The sequence below is a fragment of the Limanda limanda genome, chromosome 16 (genome assembly GCF_963576545.1).
Source record: "Limanda limanda chromosome 16, fLimLim1.1, whole genome shotgun sequence".
Lineage (NCBI taxonomy): Eukaryota > Metazoa > Chordata > Actinopteri > Pleuronectiformes > Pleuronectidae > Limanda > Limanda limanda.
The window spans coordinates 23,729,855-23,747,211 of NC_083651.1; the positions used below are offsets into that span (position 1 = coordinate 23,729,855).

The 17,357-nt window shown below is 41.5% G+C and overlaps 1 protein-coding gene across 1 annotated transcript in view; it reads right to left on the reverse strand.

The window, feature by feature from the left end:
• Positions 1-4,244: 4,244 nt before the first annotated feature.
• ptpn4a (protein tyrosine phosphatase non-receptor type 4a) overlaps positions 4,245-17,357 on the reverse strand; it is a 54,093-nt gene continuing 40,980 nt past the window's right edge. Inside the window, exons 15-27 of the mRNA XM_061088239.1 lie at positions 16,954-17,115; positions 13,276-13,435; positions 12,639-12,722; positions 12,445-12,501; positions 12,026-12,182; positions 10,926-11,092; positions 10,427-10,517; positions 10,233-10,294; positions 9,121-9,267; positions 7,938-8,066; positions 5,990-6,138; positions 5,733-5,868; positions 4,245-5,643 (exon numbers count right to left, since the gene is read on the reverse strand). Coding sequence (XP_060944222.1) covers positions 5,254-5,643; positions 5,733-5,868; positions 5,990-6,138; positions 7,938-8,066; positions 9,121-9,267; positions 10,233-10,294; positions 10,427-10,517; positions 10,926-11,092; positions 12,026-12,182; positions 12,445-12,501; positions 12,639-12,722; positions 13,276-13,435; positions 16,954-17,115 — 1,891 coding nt within the window. The 3' untranslated portion in view covers positions 4,245-5,253. The remainder of the gene's footprint in view (positions 5,644-5,732; positions 5,869-5,989; positions 6,139-7,937; positions 8,067-9,120; positions 9,268-10,232; positions 10,295-10,426; positions 10,518-10,925; positions 11,093-12,025; positions 12,183-12,444; positions 12,502-12,638; positions 12,723-13,275; positions 13,436-16,953; positions 17,116-17,357) is intronic.

A 17,357-nucleotide genomic window follows, 5' to 3' on the forward strand; every position in this document is an offset into this window, starting at 1 on the left:
ATTTCCTCCAGACAACAACCAGGGGGCGGAGTTCTGCACCGGATGTGACCTCACCGCAAAGCCCCCCTTAACAAAACCTCATTAGCATTTTTAGCAAGAGACACGTTTTAAGAGTTGGCGTCAAATTACGAATTTTCTTTTTTCTAAATCAAGAAAAACACCACAATATTTTTTGTGTGTTGTTTTTTAACATTAGCTGCTAACATTAACATTTTAATGACTCTTGTCATTTGTTATCCGCACGTATAAAGGCTCATAAACACAAGCCAAGTACATTAATACTTACACATTCATTAAATATTGTTTGAGGTGATTTAAATCTTCCGATGTCAAAAAAGTGGCCATTGTATTATTTTTTAATAAATATAAGTCATACAACGCGGTCAATGATCATTTGACAACAGCACCCTCCTCTGGTGAGTTTTGGAATAATGGTTTTCAAATGATGCCATAGCCAAACTGTGGTTTTGAGTTCAATAACCAATGATCATTTTTCAAAAAGACTGTGTACAAATGCACAAATATTTAACTGAAAACATATTAAAAAGTATATATATACATATATATTCAAAGTAAGTTTCCTTCAATAAATGTTTGTGTTGATGTGTTTATCTATTTCCCTTCTGTCCGTCCTGGAAAGGGATCCTTCACATGTGGCTCTCAGGGTTTTTAGGTACATTTTCCTGACTCTTGTTGAGGTCAAGGCTATTAATTATGGCACCTTGTTAAACCTTATGAGACAAATTGTGATTTGTGAAGATGGGCTTTTCAAATAAAATGTGATTGGTTGATTGATTGAGTGTCTTTTGATTCCAGAGGCAGAGACACAGCTCTCTTATCCGGCTCTCTTGATCTAAATTGAAATGAAATTTGAAATATATATTCATTTCAATATTTTGTTTCATAAAAAAAATATATCTATGCCTTTTAATCTAGGCAAATTGAAAGCTTTTTAAACAATAAACCAAAAACTGTTACCATTCAAAATGTCACTACACTGCCTAAACACATAAGAAAGGTCAAATCTGTACTGCTTTTAAATTCCTTCTTAAAACGTTCTTTTAAAAATGTCTTTTATTCACTTTATTAAAATGTGTATTTATTGTGTATTCGTTATTTGTATAGCACTTTTCTTAAAGTTAAAAAGTGCTTTAGAAGTGTTATTTTTGCTCATATTTTAATGTAAATGTGCTTACACTAGTCATTGTCTCATATTATAGTGAGGCTGCTTCATGTTGGTGCACAACCCAGCTGTACTTGACATCTGTGCACAAATACATTGAGAACTGTAAAAAAATACCTCATTCTATCAAATCCTCTAACATTTCAATACAATCCTAAAGGTTGAATCACATGCAACAGCGAGGGGAAGATATTTATTCAGCAATTTCCCCTGGAAATCAAATTTTTGCAATAACTTCTCTACAACTCTCTACCATTTCCTTTATGTTGCTTTCTTGTCTTGGCGTGTTTCTAATTTTTCTTTAGAGGCTGTTGTTTCAGAAAATTTACATTTTAGTTGAATACTGTCTTCTCTTGACGGTAAATTATGGTAATACAATTAGAAAAAAGTAAACCCAGGTGATTCTTCTGGAGCTCTTCAGCTGCTCTTCATCATTGCCCAACCTCACTTTTCAGTGTGGAGCAGCAAGGTGATCTGAAGCCACGTCTCCATGCTTTGACAGATGAGCTTTAATTGTTCACAATCAAGCTTATGGACATGTCCAAAGTGCCGTTAAATCATAATACCAGAAAGAAACAAGCAACTGAGGACAAAGGATTTTATGACACAGGTAAGGAGTTAAACCAAAGGTATAATACGGTAAAACATTTCTCATTATTCTGTGTTCCATTATATATACACTCGCTGTTATAGATTATGTTTCAAATAAAACAGAAGATTTTTTGAAATAGCAGTCTTCAAACACACACCATTTTGTGTCACATTTGAATCATTCAAAAAGGGAGATGGGAAAAACAAAATCCAAAAATCAAATAAAAACAAAATCTTTCTGCTCACAAATGATTTTCCCTTTTATTTTAAAGATTTTTTTTTCATATACAACATTGTATTTACATCTAGTATTATTTACACAAAATTAACAAGTGGCACTGTGTAGTTAGGAGTTCTTTTTCTGCTTCCCTACAGGTGTCTTTATTTTCAAAACAAAAAGAAAAATGATAAATTAAAAGAAAAAAAACAACTCATCAACAACTCATTTTAACAATGCTTTATGTCTCCAACTTTTTTGTTTTTTCTCGTTTATTTCAGTAGCACTACCTGCCACTAAGCCTCCTACAAAGTGCTGTCCTTTCCCTACCTGACTAGAACTGTTTTTTTTTTCATCTTTACAAAAATACAACTAACCCAACCGAGCCTTTCCGTGTCTGGTACCCTCCAAAACTACATTTGATCAGTACCCTAAATGCACAGACAGTACCAAGGAGTCAACATAGAAACACTTTGAACACAGACACCTCATTGTTGGACATTTTGTGCAGATGGAAAATCTAGCCGCCCCGACTCATCCATTAAGAACTTTTTCACTGCGGTGCCAATTCTTCTGAACTGTAACTGAAGAGTGGATTGATTCTGATTCGATCAGCCCAGTCTCCGGGTACCAAAACAAAACTGATGGAATTGAGCCACTAGAGGCTAAATCGTTTTTTTTTTGTTCGTTCGATTAAAAGCTCCGGCATGTAGATATCCGCGATGTAGAACCAGTTATTCAGCCATTAGCCTCAGCTCGTCCTCCTGTGGAAGACAAGCTGCTTGAAACTGCTTCTACTGTACCCCGTGCTCATCTGCTCCGATGTGTCACTTGCCTGGAGGCCGTGCAGAGAGTGGGATCCGTGTATAATGATCCAAAAACAGAGAGAACAGCATCTGGGGGGCGGGGGGGGGGGGGGGGGGGGGGGGGCGGGCACAATGAGAAGAATGGACTGTGGATGTTGTGTGGGCTGTGCAAAAATGACTGATGTTGACCGAGGGGAATTTTCTTTTTTGGAGTGTCGCAATACAGGAGAGGTTTCTTTTTGAAAATAGAGGAAAGCAGCTTTAAATGCTCTTATTCCCACCTCTACATGTGGCAGAAGTAGGACTCAGCTGGTTTATAAAGGGGGAGGTACGAGCACAGTTTTGAAATTTAGGCTCAAACAAGATATGACTCTTCGCCAAGGCTCTTCGCATTCGTCTAAAAAAACTTGAGATCAGGTTTAGTTTAGGTTTATGGCTTTATGGCACAACCTTTCATTCCAGTTAACGAACAAGCAGGCGTAGACCAGACAGCGGATAAACTATATTCCATGAATGGCAGAGAAAGAGAGGGAGAGTTTGAATACGCACACGCGCACACACGCACGCGCACACGCACACACAGCAGTAGGTTTTTCCAGCAGAGTCCATTGTAGGAGCCAATGGCAGCAGGAAGTGAAGCAGTGGATAAGAGAAAATATCTCAAATTGTAAAGAGGCTCAAACTCCAATCCATCCCGATAAAACACATTGACAGCTCAACCCGTCCTAAGACAATTAAAAAAAGACTCAACGAGCAACTTGATGCTGGGTTTTGTGAATTAGAAATACAAGTCGTCACTTATCAATCATAACACGTCATTCGTCTAAAAACAACATGTGCCTTGAAACTGATGAAGTACCACTGTGAAGGATCAGTATTTAAAATAAAAGGTAAAGTTCTGGTTAACTGATCTGTTTGTGTCGCTTCCTTGAACCGACAACTGTTCCGTGGCAGACACACACACACACGTTGAGATCAGATTCTTCGACAACGGCCAGTGGAGCTTAGCAAAAACAAGGTACTCCATTAGGACATTAAACAAATAGTTACTCTTACTGGGTTTAATGACAATCGCTCATAGAAAGCAGTGAGTCACCAGCGAGAGCAGGTCTGTGGGTTTGCTCCGCTCTACAGGTCACAAAAGTCTTGGTCTCTGGATGTGGAAAAAAGAAAAAAAAGAAGGGGAGGCCGATGGAGCTGCTAAGGTTTCAGGTTCTGCCAAACAAAGGTTGAGATCAGTTCCCTGTCAGCTCACCAAGAAAACACTTTCTGAGAAAAAGAATACTGGGTTAGGATTTTGAAGAAAGAACTGACCTCAGCGTCGTTTCTTAGCTTAATCAGGAAAATAGCTTAGATTGTATCTCAGTGCGACCATGTGTCTGCTGGAGCCTCTCTCTTTCTGGGACACCATCTTGTGTTAACACCAAGGAGGTTCAATAGATCAATAGATATCATGAAGTAATTGATCAATTCTCAAGATTATGAACAATGTCCAGCTCAGCGTACAGTCATGCTGTGGCTAGTACGAGATATGACAGGGAGGCGCCCAGGAGACACGGGCCCTGAGGATTGTAAACCAGCTCAACTCCAGCTCAACTCCTCACCGCAGCAAACCACGGCCACTTCAGAGCACACAAGCGTCTGTAAGATCAGAACACAGCACAAAGCAGGAAGAGGGATCCGACTCCAGAGGTGAAGCACGAGGCGCCGTCCATCCGTCCCAAACTCAGACGAGAGAAAGCCGAGAAAGATAAAAAAAAAACAAAAAAAAACAATAGTACAATAAATTAAATCACTGTTGTTTTTTTCTCCACAAAAAAGTTTAAAAAAAAAATGAAATAAAGAAGTAGTTAGAAGAAGAGGAATCACTTTACTACCTAAGATTTAATCAGGAAAAGCGTGAAGCCGTAGACTCGTACAAACAAAACATACAACTTTTTTGTTCAGTGGACAGGGTTTGACACAAACTAAAACACAATAAATACTCTTTCTGAAGAACAAAAGATAAGGTATATCTCTTTATCAGCTAAAAGGACACTAAAAAAAAGGCAGGTCCGTCTGGCAGACTCGCTGAGAAGGGGACAGGGCGAGGAGAAAAGGGCAGGGGAGGGGGGCATCCATCCTTGGGGGGGGGTGGCCCTTCCCCTTCATACTTATGGCACTACAGCAACTCCCCGTCCACATTTTACTCTCTCGTACTTTTACCTTCTCGTTCTTTGTATTCTTTTTTTCTCCATACCCTGAACAGACGATATTCCCTAATGGTACCTAGTCAACACAGCTGGATTTCTTTTTTTAAAAATTCTAACATGTCCTTGATTTTCACGTTTTGTTTGTTTGTCCTTTTTTTTTTTTGTTCATTTTAAATCAGCATAAAGTGCAACAGTGCTTTTTGTTCTCCACTCCGACCACCTGCACGCCTGGTGACCCCCCGACGACCCCTGGAGGTCAAAGCATCACAGGTTAGCAGAGTCGGCCTCAGGGTTCACGCTGGTCTCGCTGGTCATGCTGGTGGCGCTCGCAACGCTCGGCTCCTCCAATTCCTCCTCCTCCTCTTCTTCCTCCTCCTCCTCCCCATCTTCTGTCACTTCACCCACGTCCAGCACCTCCACCTCCTCGTCATCGTCATCGTCGTCCTCTTCGTCCAGCTCTCCCTCCAGCAGCTCCACCCCGGCCGCCTCGTCCTCCTCCATCGTCTCGTCCATCTCCTCTGTCGCTTTCTGCTGCTCCCCCCCCCTCTCGTCAGTCACCTTCTCTCTCTGCAGGTAGACGGCGGTCATGAGTGGTTTGACCAGACCTTCCTCGTAGACTTTCAGGATGGCCTCGCACACAAAGCGGTACTGACTCTGTGGAAAGAGAAAGGAGAGATGTGTGAAGCTGGTGTGTGGAGTGTTGCCGAGAGCAGCCGGACACACAAACCGATGTGGCTACATACAGGTGTTTGTATCATCATGGCCCTCTGGTCTCTCATAGTCCTGACGATGTCTACAGGATACACTGGCTGACCGCACTCCATTAGACACAATGCCGTCTCCATGGTGATGAGAACCCCCGTCCGACCAATTCCCGCACTTGGAGAAAAAGCAGCAGGGACAGAAAGTTGGAAAGTTAGTGCGAGATGGTGTAGGAAGGGAATCTGAGTTTCTTTATGTTGTATTTAACAACGTAATCGACAAAATGACTTCACTGTACCTGCAGTGCACGACCATCGGCTGGTCCTGTCCGGCACGTTTAGTCCGAACCAGCGACACGAAGTCCAGGAAATCAGTGGAATCATCGGGAACGCCGTGGTCAGGCCACGCCAGGTACTGGATCTGGGTCAGCTCTCTCTCCTCCTCACTCTGCTCACACACCCACAGACCAAGAAATCCAATGACTTCAATTTTCATTTTCATGCACTTCTAACTCAAGTTGCTTTCAGACACACACTGAACTCTGGATAATATCCTGAAGATATCAAGGGGTATTGTATGTGACAACATGAAGGTCCAAGTGGGCGTGTTGATGACGTTTCTAACACGCAACAGATGCAAAACAAAAAACAAAGAATTAAAATATCGCAGGAAGAAAAAGAGGAGTCAGACAGAAGACATCGAAGATAATGTCAATGCGATTTGAGAGCTGCTGGCGATAAGGGCCGGGGTCCATAAACAGAACCAGGTGTTTCTCCACATCTGTACACATTGCATCCTGCCTCCTGAATGCTCCACCCCACCATCACCCCAACAATCTAAGGCCTTCGAAAACAAACTGAGGATATTCTGTTGCCTCAGTTGAGACCTAAGCATATGAGGGAATTGACTGTTCTAATACTTGAACGAAACACTATATTTCACGTGGGAGACCTCCCAGCTTGTTTCATTGAGCTCTGTGTCTCAGGAAGGAGGCGGCGAGGCACCTTGTTTGTGTGATTATGGCCTTTGACCACGTTATAAAACAGGTTGTGTGAATAACAAACAGTGGTTTTATTCTTTCCACTCCGCTGGACCACTTGGTGATTCACATCCCTGCTTCCTATTTCAGGAAACCCCAGAAACTAGTGACACTATTTTCCTTTTATTTTGATAATTCTGAAAAGAAAGACTAGACAAACTTCCTCTTGTGTTCAATCCAAAATAAGAGAAGAAGAAATCTGACATGATGTAGAACAACTGTAGCAAGATAACGTGAGTGATCAGATAAAAATGGGGTCTGTGATATTTAATCCAAATAGGAACTACATGCTGTGAACACACACACACAACTTCTGACCACTGTTTCTTGTGCGACTCAGAGCCCCAGTTTCCCCTCTTTAATATACTGCCTTGCTGCATCGCCATGGTAACACATCTATCTCCATAGCAACAATCACAGGCAGAGGAGAATGCTAATTGCCTCCTCCAATAGTCGTATACTTAAAAGGTCAGGATGCAAGGGCAACACGCAGGGACGTAATGAGGAAACACAGGCAGCAGATAATGAGGCAACAGCACCAACATTTGATACTGTTGTATATGTTAATTTCTAATTAGCTGGTATTTTACATGTACATGTTCACTTCTGTTAGTTTACAGCATAAACTCAGATACAAAGATGAATTTAGCTGCACTGTTTGTAATCCCAAAAACAAATATACGCTGTCAGTGTAGAAGGAACAACATGAAAGTTGAAGAACGACTGAGAGCATCAAATGTTTTCAGCTTCACAGAAAAACAAACACACACTCTTCGTTTTTCTGTTTTTCAAAACTATCTTTGTCCCACTCTCTGTTCTGTTTCTCTTGCACTTTCCCTCTGTATCTCAGCGGTGTGACTGACTGGGTTGGTTGGGTTGTCATGGCAACCAGATCCCAATACGTGGCCCGCATGTAAGCAGTGGGAGCCAGAAAAAGAACAGCCCACATCGGTTACTATGGCAACACACCTCCTCCAGGGGGCCCTCGGCGGCTCATCCTTTCCTGAGACTCCCTGTGCCTCTCGTGTGATTGGACCCCGGGTCGTTCTCTTTCCTGTCCTAACCTGCTCTGGTCGTCAGCTCACGCCCTCTCACTGCCTCATCTTTCCTCCTCTGCTCCTCCCTCCGTCTTTCTCCCTTCTTCCTCCTCGGATATTATTATTGTAGACGCAGGTGACTGTGTGTTTGTGTGTGTGTGTGCGATTACCTCCGTGTTCGCAAGAGTCATCTCTCGGACCAGGAAGGCAGAGTTGCCCTCTTCGTTGTGGCACGTGACTGTGAAGTTTCCGTAGGTGGTGGTGCTGTCGGGGTTGGGCCAGTACTGATGACACTTTACCTTTAAACACAAACTCATTACTTTTAGAACTCAGCATTTCATTAAGTCAGTCATCACTGTTATTCTCTTTACTCCAGAATCACATTTCTTCACTCAGTTCACTTACCCAACTATTATATTTAATACTCACATTTAAAGCATGTTCAATATATTCAGTGTATCTGGAGCCAGTAAAACCTAAAATTTCTTGTCACTCAACCATTGATTTCTATGTAACATATTTCAAGTCTTAATATTTTTAATTTTATTTGAAAATTCACAATATAATGAATAAAATATGTTAGATCCAAAGGTTCAGGACTCTTTTGTCTACTGAAGAGTGGTTTAGAAATGTTTTATCCCCCCTTATGCTCTTCTATCGCAAGAAAGGAGAAACTTAAGGACTATTAATTTAAGGAGCTCAGCGGGTTCACTAATATTTTGTTTTAAAATAGTATTATATTCTTCTTTGTACCATTAACAATTAAAAAATCACTGGACAATTAAGTTTAGAATCTCGATTCTCGAGTCTTAAATCCATTGTTTCCAAAACTTTGTGGCTGGATTAGGCTTTGTGAGCATTGTTATGACACCTAACAGCCTCACTCAGGATCAGAACTGTGGATTTCCACATATTGAGATAAAAGCCTTGTTTCCATCAGGAGAGCTTCATTTAAAAGAGATAAAGTTTCTTTTATCTTTTTTAAAAATCAATCCAGCTGCCTACACACGCTGCAAAACACGTTTTATTTGCGCCATAAGCCTGAAGGCACCACTGGAAGCGGATTTTTTAAAACTCAAAGTCTTTTTTTTCTGCATTGCATTTGTGTAATACAGTGATTGTATAATGGAATCTGAGCACTGCAAAAAAAACTAGGATGACCTAAGAATCAATGCCTGAATGCATCAGACACAGAGTGTTGCTGTGCTGCTCAGACTTCATCCTCTATGTGCGCACAGAATTCCCAGTGTAGATATATAAGGTGTCAATAAAAGGTGTTTGTATCATTAGAAATGACACGCTGCCGTCCATAGATGGTTTCCAGTCCTGTGTTGGAAGAAAATGTCAACGTACCCGTCCCCTCTCGACCTGCGTAGTCAGCATGACAACCATGGACGAGCCTTGTTCCCAGGTCATTTGCCAGAAGTCAGGGCAGGTGTTGGGCAGTGGGCCCTGGCATGCTATGTAGCGGTTTATCAGACTGGAGGCTGGAATCTCCATCTACCAAAGAGAGACACAGGGATCAGGATACCGAGGTGACACATTACAAGCATCTCACTTTACAGCTTCTTCTTCTGTTCTATATATAATATGCGATTTGTGTGCTCTCATCAGTGCAGAAAATTCAATTACCTTCCTTTTTTTTTTTTATAAAAGCACTAAAAAGTTGGCTGATAATTAAGTGACATCTCTTTACAACTTCATAACTGTACGGCAAGTTAACTGCAGTTCATCTCCTATTAAATACATCTGTTAATATAAGCAATTAACAGGCTGATGGGAATTTCAGATGATAATATATTTTCAATTACACTTTTTGTTACCATAAAAGAATGAATCAGGTCACTTTTTACTTCTCACCTTGTGGTTAAGTTCAAGAAACGAAAACCATCAGATCAATCTTCAACTTTCATAGATACCACCAGTTTCCACAACTAAAACCTCTGATCTTCACATGCACCACGAATAGAAATTAAAAAACTAAATCAATTTTCGTATCATTATTTCCAATTCACTGCTGTTTTCCCTGTGCAACTCAGTGAGGATTCTTCAGTACAGCCATAACAGGTCAGAGACTGAGGGCTAACTCCCTAAATACATTATAAACATCACATATAACATTATATAAACACGTAGATGAAGCCAGTAATGTCAGAAATGTCTGGAAAGGGCTTATGTTTATAAAAAAAAAGGAAAAGTGCCCTGTAAACATCCACAGGATTATGTTCTTAAAAAGACGAGCATCCAGATTACCCAAAAGCAAGGAAATACATTAACATACAATGTCACGTTGCTCATACTCCTACTGTGGCTAATTCATTCACCAGTAAAAGACCACGAGTGTATTAACATGTGTTCGGATGGTTGGCAAAACAGACCACCCACCCACCACGTCTCCAACGAGCTAAATGCAGAGGCACCGATGAAACGATGAAAGAGAGAAGTGAGGAGGAAAGAAAACTCACATTGATGTAATTTGCATTGATGTAGTCATCTGCGTTTTTCAGAATGACCCGCGTGGCATCATCTGCCAGGAAGAAGAGAGGAGGAGAGAGGAGAAGTTGATAAGGGCAGTTGAGAGGCCGTCGGTTAACATTGGTATATACGGTATTTAAACACACAACACAACACAAACAGAAAAATGTGTGTAGTCACGTACAAGGAGAGATGTCTCTGTAGCGATTTTTGGAAACGTTCTGAGGTAATTTGGCACACAGCATTGTCATCCCCGGCCTCTTTCTGTACAGTTGCTGTAAGGTAAACAAAATACAGATTCATATTAAAGTCGTGGCATAAAAAAAAATCAATCATTAGGAATACAGAAGATCTTCGGTGAAGGAATTGATTTTTCTACAATTTGCTTGTGCAGTATTCAAGTTTTCATGTGTATGAGCTAATGTATGCACTGACCATTTAGACATGTGTGGTAGTGTGTGTGTTTGTATTTAACATTCCTCTCTGCTAATAGCACAGTTAAACAGGAAGCTGTCAAGTGATAGTGATAACAGACGGGAGGGTTTTTTGGGGGGATTGTGGAGGAAGAGAGTAAAGTACTTGAAGTAATCCACCAGCAATCAATCAAAGAGTCAAACCTGCACCTCCACTAACGTGTGTGCGTCTGGGTGAGTGTGAATTTATCTCTGTGTCGTTCTCCTCACATCAAACTGGGCCAGTATGGCTCCGCCGCTCAGGCCGTCCTTCAGTGCTACCATGGAGTCCCTCAGAGCATGCTGGTCGAGCTGGGTGGGGTCCTGAGGGGTCTTCTCAGGGATGTACTGGAAATCTGGCTCCGAATCCGCCTTCTCCTCCACCATGTCATAGATGGCTGAACGGGACAGGGGAAGACACATGTCACAGATTACACACACGTGGCTGTTTGTGCAACTGGAGGCCTCAGGGGACTTATTTATCTTTAAGTATTTAAAAAAGAAAAATGGCAACACCCTGCAACACCACAAATATGTCATTGCTTATCAATTATACATGTGAGCTAATAACAGATAAATCAAACCCTGTGGATTTTCTGGCGTTCCTTACATTGACGCCATCTTATATCAGCTTTGATGTAATACAGGATAAAATGCACAAATCCCTCTTTGACCCACTTAAAATACCAAGAATTTCCATGTTTCATCATCTTTAAAAGCCCCCCCCCCCCCCTGCTCTGCTAATGCTTCGCTGCCTTCTCCCTACACAGTGCACATACACAGTATAGAGCTGAGATGCACAGAAAGCAAAGCGTACGACTTCATAAATCTCACTTGCAATCCTAAAAGTGAGAGCGAGCCGCCCGAGGGGAAAAGCAGGAGCAGAGGCAAAGCTTGTGATCAGACGTGAAGCTGCACCGGCTGTCTGTACGTTAGCCTCGTGTTTACAGAGTGGAGATTCATGCATGGCTAAAATAAAAACAGGTTGTTCCAAAGAAACTAGCTTTTTCATAGAAATGAGTTGTGACTGAATATCTAAATCTGGTAGCTATATATATATATATATATATATATCAACTTATACCATCAAACAAAAATACCAAAAAGGCTATTTCTCAGATTGTCAGCAAACACGTCGCAACTTGTGAACTCTGAGCTTTGAGAGAACTCTGATAAATGTATGAGTTAATGATGCAGTTGTGATTTGGTGCTGTACAAATATAACAAAATTGAATTAATACCACACGACTGGACCTGTTCATCTGAGACTCCCCATTTGACGGCAGCGTTAGAACATTCCACAGCAGACCCAACCAATGGGATCAACTCACCGTTGGGTCTGACCAATAGGATGAGCTCCCCAGAGTGGCTCTCACAGCTGGCCTTGATGAACATGACCACCTGGTCGTGGGTGTGGTCAGAGATGTCCCGCCCGTTTATCAGGACCACCTGGTCGCCCTCGTTGAGGCGGGGCACGCAAAGGTCCGCCTGAATGAGGGAAGACAGGTGGACAAGAAAGAAAAGACACAAATGGAGATGAGATCAAAGTGACACATTTTTGCGTAGCTCAATAAAATGTATTTAAATTAAACAGCAAATGTTTTCAGATTCAAAAAGGCTAAAGTTGAGTTTCCTCGTGATGCTGTATTTGCTGTTACTCAACATAAGTCAGTGAAAATAACGAGTAGGAGAGGGACTGTGTTTACTCATCTTCTGACTCATGACTCGTGTGAGGTGCTTGTTGACTTACTGGTGTTCCCGGAGCTACTCTCGACACGATGATAGGCATCTTCTGGTCAGCTCCACCCTGGAGAAACACACACAGATGTTAACAGCACAACCGTCCATTCCACTTAGAGACAAGAAACATTTTAGATAAGGAGTGTGGATGATGAAGATGATTTGTGCCAAGGGGCAAAGGAAGCGTAGAACAGCAGCTCTCACCTTCACATTGAAGCCGAATCGTCCGTGCTCGTCGGGTCTCATCTTGATTAGGACCAAATTATCATGAGGGACGACTCCATTCAGCTGTGAGAACACAGACAAACACGTCAAACTCACATCCTTGTTTCTTCCATATCATCCTCCTCCTTCTCAACGGTGGTTACTGCAGCTTTACCACTGGGTAATAGCTGAGCTTTCGGTTGGAATGTTCTCGATTAAACATTTACAACTTAATATTGAGAGATTCAATTATGTATTCATGACCACTAGTGGGCAGACAAAAAATCAAGTTAATAGTTAAAGCCGGCAGTTAAACGAATTGGCCCTCCAGGGACAAATTAAGTTGGTTTGAATTGAATTTGAGTTTAAACTGTTTTATAAAAAATAAACTATATAATTTTATATCCAGCAGACAAAATAATTTTTGATTGGAGTTATGGTTATGGCCATATGATGAATTCAGAGCCAAATTTCCTAGTGACTTTATGTTTGTACGGGTTTGTTTGCTGGCTATGAGAGGGGGGGATGACAGCTACTGAGACTTGACTGTCCGGTTAATGTGTGTCTTCTTTATAACTTCATTAAAATATGTGAAAATGTTATCATTATTATTCGTGTCTCGTGCGTCCACACTGACCGTGGTCTTGTCAGCGTTGACGGGGACGTCGTACATCTCGTTGAGGTGGTTGTCCAGGAGGCTCTGTTGAGAGTGGGCCTGGATGATCTGGCTCAAGGTCTTCCTGCTCAGCTGCTTGGGAGGCAAAGCTGGAGGCAGACCGTCTAGCCCCTCCGGAGACCTGACCGGGGCAGAAGGAAACACAGTCAGAGGAATAGAAACGGAAATAAAGAAAAGCGATCGAAATGACAGTTGGTGGTATTCTTTGACCAGATAATCTGACTGGAGAACAACCGGCTCTGGATGTGTTGATATGTTTCTTAACCTCTTCAGAACACAACATAGCGCTTGCACCTTATGCGAATAGAAGAAGGGTATTTTAAAGATGGTGCAAAATAGATGCCACAAACCCACAGGTACAGATCCAGACATGACTAACGGAGCTGAAGGCCTCCCTGTTTGTTAAAGAGGTGGGCTTTCAAAGAGGGAGACGGAGACGCAAAGAGCAAAACAGATAAAGGGGAGTAAGAGATTGCAAGAGACAGAGAGGCCTAATAGCGCTGTGTTAGTCACAATGCATTAACCTCAATAAAAGGAAGGGAAACATCCCCCGCCTTCATGCAGACAATAAAAGGCAGTCGGTGTGGAAGGTGGAACAACACAGTCAGTCAGGTAATGCTTTCAGCAGCATCATGGCTCCCACTCTCTGGGGGGTAAAAGCCCATCTTTTCACTCCATGTCTGCATCTCTCTCTCCTTGTGTGTGTGTGTGTGTGTGTGTGTGTGTACAGGTACTCCTTAGGGCTGGGATCACCAGTCAAAGAGCATTTCCTATGTTGTGGCTGCTGCTGCTGGTGCCACTTTGTGTCTAAACTACACACACACACACACACACACACACACACACACACACACACACACACACACACACACACACACACACACACACACACACACACACACACACACACACACACACACACACACACACACACACACACACACACACACACACACACACACACACAAACTAACATTTGTTATGGGTCAAAAGCAGGTCAGGCTCTCAGCAGGAGGCCGAGCGCAGCGGGCCTCAGCAACGACTGCACATCCTCACTTTCCTCAACACGACACAGACGAGTGAAACGGATATGAAAGGATCGTCAAACCTGAGCACGGCTTAGCCAAGACCCTGGAATAAGGACATTCAAACTTGCCCACCCCAACATAATCGAGGCCTATTTCATATTACACACTTTGATTGTAAATCTTTAAATATGCCAGATTTTTTCTGGTTATTACATTGAGAACGTCCAATCTCGCAATGTTCAAAACAAGAAAAGTCCTAGATGAACACCAAGATTTAATAGGTTCCGTCTTGACCCATGTTCTATCTTTCCATAGATTGAGTATTAACCTACTTTGGCAGAAGTGATAACATTTTCAGTTTTATTTACTTGAATGATTCTATACAGATCGCATTTGCTTTGCATCTTTGGAGAAACGGGTCTGATTACAGCAAACACAGTAATTTATCATAACATAGTATATGTGATACAGTGCTTTGTATAATTGTACATTTCTAGTCCGTGAGATGTAATATGCAGTGGTTCTCTTAACGGATCATTTTCCCTCCACACATCTAAAAACAGAACATTATCGAGTCTGCCGGGTTATGTGGGACATGTGGCTGATTCTAATGCAGTTTTAAACTGGAGGAAAATGTTGCAAGAACTAAGTGATTGACCTGAAAATATATGATGAAAAATATATCATGGCACATAAATCTTTAAAATCAGGGAGGTCTGACTCACTGAATCTAATCTACATGGGGCAAAGAGATAATTATAACATGGAAGATTTAGAATGGATCGCTCGCCAAAACCAAAATGGAATCTTGATTGAGACTTCACAATGGGGCTCTAGATAACTGGAGCAAACAAAATCAAGAGAGATGATTATAATAACGTGATTCTTGTTTTGTTTTCAATGGAAAATAATCCCTTTTTGAAATGGCAACCAGTAAACTATTTTCGGGAATTTCTACAGCCAAGTAGTAGTATCTGAGATTAGGAAAGAACAGTCCACCCACAGATCTGAGTCTCTGAAGGATTTCTGCAATCGTCCCAGTGTTGTTCAGGGCCCAGATAAAGAAAAAAATATTCCACTCAACAGAGAAAAAACAGGATTTAGGCAAGAAACAAGAGAAATTGTAAAATTGAGAAGCAGAAAGTGAAACGTTCATTTTAACCGAGTTCCCTCTGTGTGATGAACAGTACTTGTCCAAATTAATCCCATTTACAGAAATTTAAACATCATGGAAACAGCTCTGCTACATATCATGGTGAATAGATTTTGTGCTTCAAGCTGGATGCAGTTGTGGGTTAATCAGCATGTGGATGATATACTATGATAATAAAGTGTGTTTATGAAGAGAAGGTTTGTTACAAAGGTGTTATTAATTTAATTTGTAAAAGAGAACAATTTAATCATAAAATATGCTGTTTTGAAAATAATTGACTGCGATCGTGAATAAACAAAATCATGCATATGAAAAAAAAAACATGCACGGATAACGAGAGTGTTCATCTATTGGCTCTGTAACAAACTGATGAGCTAACAACTTGGCGTTTGGATGTCTGTGTGTGTGTGTGTTGGTGTAGGCAATTGAACTACCACTATCATGTTACTTAATCACTCTGATTTCCAACTGAATGGTATTCCAACACTCTCTAACACACACACACACACACACACACATACAAATCTAAATATATTCCATTAATTTCGGACAGACTAACTAAAACCTTATCCCTTCCTTTAACCATGCCCAAAACATGCCTAATCCTAACACATCTCAACCATAAACTCAACAAGGAACTCAGGAGTTATGTTTTGCCTCATATAGGGACTGGGCTTTATATTGGTCCTGACAAGATCAGAGTTTATGCTAGAAAAGGTCCTAAAGAGGTAACAAAAACAAGTGCAAACACAGAGACACACACACACACACCTTCTGTGTCAACAGAGGATGCATGCCATACACAAGTACAGACCAGTCCAGGCCCTCAGCATGTGTGCGTTATAGATCCACAGCTCACTTTAAGCTGAACTCCCTCCCCCCTTTTCTTTCCTTTAACTAAACTCCAGCTAAAATCCCAAGATTCTTTTCTACTCTTCTAATTTTTAGGATCTGAAACATCAGCGTGGAACTTAATTAGTTAAAGGAATCCACCACACGTTTAATAGTGTGTGAGCACAATAAGGAAAGCATTGCTGTACAGAACAAGCTCTCCGCCCTGCCACCCGCCATAAACACATTTTACAGGCTGTTTTTCAAAGGGTTCATCTTTCCAATGGGGCGGGCTAAGTGACACTGGGAGAGGGTGTAAACTTTTGGGAGAAGCCACAGACACAGACAGACATTTAAAAAGCAGTCAACTCAGCAATGGGCTCAGACAGAGTGGCACTAACACTGATGAGTAAAAATTTAACTTCAAAATTAAAGGGCGGCTGTTTTTGAGGGGTGCTTTATTTATGAGGCAGTGAATTAAGAGTGAAATCGGCTGCTCTGCAACCGCCTTAGAACTGGAGTTTTCCCCCAAAGAAAAACAACTCTAAAGAAAGTGGGTGTGATGTGTATCAAAAAAACGACTATACATCTGAATTTCATCAACCATCCGGCAGCTGGGAGACTTACGGTGTGGAGTCTAGGCTGATGCTGTTGGCCTGCGTGGACGAGGCGGACTTGTGATTACAGGAGAAGACAGGCAGGCTGGGTGAGGCGTGAATCACGTGGTCCACCAGGTGTCCCACAGACGAGGGGCGTAACCGAGTGCCGTCTTGGACAAACAGCGAGTTTCTGTCAAAGACACGTGAAGAGACATAATGTTAGAGGACTGCAAATAGAACTGTTCTGCAGCATCCAGCATTCTGAGGACCAGACACGTTTCTTAGATTTCTTCTCTAGCAATATTAATTCACACTTTGATCTATATTTATTACTTTAAAACTACAATTCACTTCATTTTTCAACTGAAAGAATAAAACTATTTTGGACAGATATATACATTTATTGTTAAAACAGTGATTTAAATAGACTTA